At 50.1% G+C, this 5281-nt stretch overlaps 1 protein-coding gene and 1 long non-coding RNA gene across 2 annotated transcripts in view; one reads left to right on the forward strand and one right to left on the reverse strand.

The window, feature by feature from the left end:
* Positions 1 to 1869: 1869 nt before the first annotated feature.
* On the reverse strand, positions 1870 to 2742 carry LOC112449814. The gene is made up of 3 exons (XR_003038354.2): positions 2628 to 2742; positions 2436 to 2522; positions 1870 to 2045 (listed from the first exon to the last, which is right to left on the reverse strand). It is a non-coding gene; the product is annotated as an uncharacterized LOC112449814 (long non-coding RNA).
* Positions 2743 to 3497: 755 nt separating this feature from the next.
* LOC108249781 (potassium voltage-gated channel subfamily KQT member 5-like) overlaps positions 3498 to 5281 on the forward strand; it is a 59108-nt gene continuing 57324 nt past the window's right edge. Inside the window, exon 1 of the mRNA XM_037974756.1 lies at positions 3498 to 4164. Within this exon, the coding sequence (XP_037830684.1) occupies positions 3875 to 4164 (290 nt within the window). The 5' untranslated portion in view covers positions 3498 to 3874. The remainder of the gene's footprint in view (positions 4165 to 5281) is intronic.

Below are 5281 nucleotides of genomic sequence, written 5' to 3' on the forward strand. Positions count from 1 at the left end.
ACCAAAGCAAAGCTGTCCTCTAAGTTTGAGACCGTGGTTCTCGACTGGAAAGAGATGGATCAACAGATCAGGACCTGAGGATGTTGATCCGGTCTGTCCTACATTCCAACCATCACCTACAGCCCTGACGTACAGATCGGGACCAAAAGAAGAATTTCCTGGACTGAAGCAGCTGAAACGAGCTTCCTCTGTCAGGTCGTCCAGGAGGAGCGGGAGTAGAGCTGCTCCTCCTCGTCGTTAGGAGTCCGCTGAGGTGGTTCAGGTATCTGATGCATCCAGGATGCTCCTTCGGAGGGTTTGCAGGGAGGAGACTCCGGGTCAGACCCAGGGGATGGACAGACGGAGGTCCGGGTTTCCTTCCTGGACCTGTTACCTCCATGACCCGACCATGGAGACCCAGTAGGATCCACTTTAATAACAGCTGGACTTGGACTGAACACGTTTCGCCTCCCATTCAGGAGCTTTTTCAGTTCAGAACTGGAGCGTGTTTAGTTCCAGGGCTGTAAACTGCACAAGTTCACCAACTCCTGAGGGTCATTAGGGTCTCTGTCTGCCTGGCTCACATGCATAAAGACATGAATCAGGGTGAAAATGTCTCAACTGTCTTTAACTTAATGCAAAACGTTTTAAAAGCAGCCGTCATTTCATTTTTCTCTTCTAAGCAGACGACTTTGTTTGTAATCTTTTCTGAAGTTTCTTTCAGAGTTTCTGTGGACTTTTCACCCGACCGGGGCAGGACGGTCTGCAGAAGTAAGTGGACATGTGGAGGACATGTGGAGGACAGCAGACGTGTCTGAGCCTGAAGACCTGAGCGCTGCTTCGTCTTCCTGTCAGGTTTTCAGCTGTCGTCTCGTTTGTGGCCCTGAACAGGAAGTGGAACCTCGACGCCACGCCTCCACCCCACCCGTCCACGGCTGCGAGGTGTTATTTCGGCTCCACAGTAGGAGGAAGTGGTGAGGCGATGTCCGTCTGCATATTTAGGCGGCGGCCTGATGAGAACTGCTGAAACCAAACTTTGATTTGAAACGTCGGATTAAATTTAGCGCTCAGTCAGCAGCTACACTCCGGTTTCCTGTCAGAACCACAGAAGTGACTGCCTGTCAGAGCTCAGAGCCTCTGCTGGGAACGACTCTCAGCTACCACCACACCGTCTGTAAAACTGACTGAGTTAGAGCTATTTAAGGTGGATTAGCTGCAACGGCCATCTTTAATGGGACTGAATCCAAAGGTTAATCTGTTGCAGATGTGCACCCAATGAATTTATTTAAAATTTGATGAGGGATTTATGAGATATTTTGCTAACAGACAAACAGTTATGACTCAGACTACGTGCTGTGAATAACTCGGTATGTGTGAGCTTGGCTTAATTAAAGCCATTTTTGTGTTCCTAAGGTCAGCCTTTCCCCGAAAGGCTGTTTGCTTGTGAATGAAAGATGCAAACATAGAAAACATGTCTGTGTTTGTGTGGGCGGGGCCTGAATTTTACCTGTTGGACTTTAATATATTATTATTATATTCATATAAGGTGTTTTACATTAAAAAGACAAAACAGGAGGTGGACAGAGTTTCAGTCAGAAGAGAGGCTGTGTTCTGCTGCCGTTCTTCCACAGAGGAAGTGGAACCTCCTGCGTGACCTCGCTTCACTCCTGCGCAGCAGAGAGCCTGAGAGCCTCGAGCTCACGGGGCCCCTGAAACAACATCTGCAGGCAATCAACAGATCCTCCCACCGGCCCCACGGTGCCAGCCGGGCCCGCGGGCAGATCACATGTCCCGTCAGGGGCCACCGTGTCTCTGCCTGGAAAAAAGACTCATCCCAGCAGGTCAAAGGTCACGCATGAGTGGATACAGAAACTGCAGGAACACGGTGGGAATCCGGAGCGTTGCTGAAAATCTGAAACAGAACAGCTAAAAGCTACGAACAGGACAAGACTGACTAAAAGGAACTAAACTCATTTATATGCAGGGTGTCTTTTTGTCTCGTTCTTCCTGCAGACACGTCTTCAGGTGTCCAACTGTCCGCGGTCGTCTTCAGAAAGTCTGGAGAACTGATGGAAAAAGGAAAATATCAAATAAAAATGAGTGAAAACAGTCTTGGTCTCCCTCACTACCTGTTTTTTATTGTAGGATGTTTTTGTTATGAAGAACTTTAATTTAGTTTACTCAAAAAGCTGCAAATAAAAGAATAATTCTTAGTGTTATTGTTTTTTGTGCTCTTAGATTGATGGGATCATTAAACCAGAAATAACAGATTAATTTCTCATCAGCACTGTTGTTGTTTTTTATGTTTTAACTGCCTGTAGCAGTAAAAAGGATCATGTTTGAGACTCTGGATCTCTGACCTCAGAGGAACACCTGGACAGGTTGGCTGTGTGCAGCCGCAGCGACCAGCAGATGGCGCAGTTCTGTAAGAAGCAGCTTCTCTGAAGGAAACTCACCTGTGGAGGGTTTGAGACAGGAAGCTGCATCAGAAACAACCTGAGGGACAGAACGAGTCTGCAGGAGCAGGAAGGTCTTCAATCAACCTGCAGACCAAGAGATTAATGAGGTAAACCTGCAGCACCAAGCAGCAGAACTTAAACCTTAAAGGAACTTAAAGGTGCAGCGAAGGGTAATAACTAATATCTTACCTGCTGTGGCTCTTTGAGAAACAGACTGATGAGCTCACCGTCACATCGACGACTCTTTAACATTTAGAGCAGTGGTGTCCAACCCTGGTCCTGGAGGGCCACCATCCTGCAGGTTTTAGGTGTTTCTCTGCTCCAACACACCTGATCTGAATCAATGAGTGGCTAACAGGCTTCTGCAGAAAAGAGCAGGGAAACAACTAAAACCTGCAGGATGGCGGCCCTCCAGGACCAGGACTGGACTCCACTGATTTAAGGTCTCATTACGTGGCTGTTCACGTGTGATTTTATGATTATTTACAAGCATTATTTGTAAAGTGTAAAGGTTTGAATGAACTATAAAGGTTGGAGATGTTTTAAAACAATCTGCTTTGATCGTAGCGCCGCTCCGACCAGCCATTAGCTTGTCAGACAGCCTGAAGAACCCAGTTTATAAACTGTGAAATTTAAATAAATAAACCTTCATATCACAGTTATTTCAACAGAATTATAAAGATGTTCTCAATGCTGCACTGGAGGTGCTACAGCTAGCTGCTAGTTGCTCAGCTTGTGAGTAACCATAAAATCCTGTTTTATTTTTATATATAAAATGGCAGCTGACCCAGTTTGTTCTGTTAGATCATCAGTTCTGTCAGACGAAACAAACAGGCAGAATATTATCACCTGCTGCCATGAAAGGCGGGCGATAATGTAATTGCCTGTCAGGTTTGGTGTGGTAGTAGCTGAGAGTCATCCCCGACACAGACTCTGAGCTCCGTCTGTCGGTAAATCAGCTCGTAAATCTGAGGACGGATTTTAATTAAAGTCTGGATGTGTTTCTGCAGCTGGAGACCTTCTGGAGTCATCTCCATTCAAAATGGCTGCCGCAGCTAATCGCAGGCTGAGCTCGTGTTTGGTGTGGTAGTAGCTGAGAGTCATCCTCAGGTGAAAGTGGGAAGCGCACTTTAAAAATGGCCGGAATGTCTCTTTACTGGAGGGCGCCCTGCAGCCACGGCCGCACGTGACGCTCCGCGCGCGGCGCCTCCTCGTGAGAACAGAAGAGAACTCTGTGAGGAACGCCGAAGCATCGTCCGCGCGCGCGCGCAACAGGCGGAAACTGAGTCTGCGCTGAAGTTGCCTCGCGCTCCTGCCGCCGCGCGCATTACGGGCTCCGTGGGTCCCCGCGCGCTCGCTGGGAGGATGTTCTGGGCGCGTGGAGTGTGACTGCAGGAGGAGACCTCCGCGCGCTCGCCGCCGGCTCTGGTGATGCCATGCCCCGGAACCACAGCGGAGACGAAGGCGGCGCCGCCGGGCTCTGGATGAGGACGTCCCCGGGGCCGAAGGATGTGGAGTCCGGCCGGAAGATGATGAACAGCGCGGGCGACGGCGGCCCGGACGGCCTGTCGGGGAAGCAGGGAGCCCGGCTCAGCCTGCTGGGGAAGCCGCTGGTGTACGGCGCGCAGAGCGCCCGCAGGAACGTCCGGTACCGGCGGCTGCAGAACTACCTGTACAACGTTCTGGAGCGACCGCGAGCCTGGGCCTTCGTCTACCACGCGTTCGTGTAAGTTCTCCCAGCTTTTGTTCTGCCGCCGCGCACCTGTTGGTCATCACGCGCCAGCGGAACCCGAGCGGCCCGGCTCGGCTCGGCTGGGCTGGTCCGGAACCAGTGCGGGTTCCTCACGTGTAGGGAAGCTGCGCGTCCGCGGCTGATCTGAGGTCTGCGGAGCTGCAGGCGCGATGAGAGAGAAAACTTCTGCATTTTAGGGGCCGCAGCGGGGAACCTGGGTCGGAACCTGGGTCGGAACCTGGGTCAGAACCTGGTCCGGAACCTGGTCAGTGTGTTCAGTCAGCTGCTGTTGTTTTGGATCCTAATGTTCCGACAGGAAGGAGCGGAAACAGTTTGGTGTTTTTGGTGTTTGTGGAGGATTCCTGAGGAGTTCTGTCAGAACCAGGGGGGTCCACAGGACTTTAATCCGGGGGGCTCAGCCCAAACCCAACACACCTTCTTGAAGCTTCTTGAAGTTATTTTAGAAGAAATTAATTAGAATTTCTGTATCAGTTATCTGCTGAAGATTGGGTTTAATGTTTAAAAACAAAATGAGTAAATATTGGATGGATGAACAGATGGATGGATGAGTGGTTGGATGAGCAGTTGGTTGGATAAGTGGATGGATGGAAAAACAGTTGGATGAGTGGTTGGTTGGTTGAGCAGTTGGTTGAGTGGTTGGACAGATGGATGAACAGTTGGATGATGAGTGGTTGAATGGATGAGCGATCAAATAAACAGTTGGATGGATGAGCGGTTGGACGGATGGATGAGCGGTTGGATGGATGAGCGGTTAGATGAATGGTTGGATGATGGTTGGACGGATGGATGAACAGTTGGATGATGAGCGGTTGGATGGATGAGCGGATGGATGGATGAGCGGCTGGGCGGTTGAATGATGGTTGGATGGATGGATGAGCGGTTGGATGAATGGTTGGATGAGCGGTTGGATGATGGTTGGATGATGGATGATGGTTGGACGAATGGATGAGCGTTTGGATGAATGGTTGGATGAGCGGTTGGATGATGGTTGGATGATGGTTGGATGATGGATGATAGTTGGACGGATGGATGAGCGGTTGGATGAATGGTTGGATGAGCGGTTGGATGATGGTTGGATGAGCGGTTGGAT

Source organism: Kryptolebias marmoratus, linkage group LG3 (assembly GCF_001649575.2).
Source record: "Kryptolebias marmoratus isolate JLee-2015 linkage group LG3, ASM164957v2, whole genome shotgun sequence".
Lineage (NCBI taxonomy): Eukaryota > Metazoa > Chordata > Actinopteri > Cyprinodontiformes > Rivulidae > Kryptolebias > Kryptolebias marmoratus.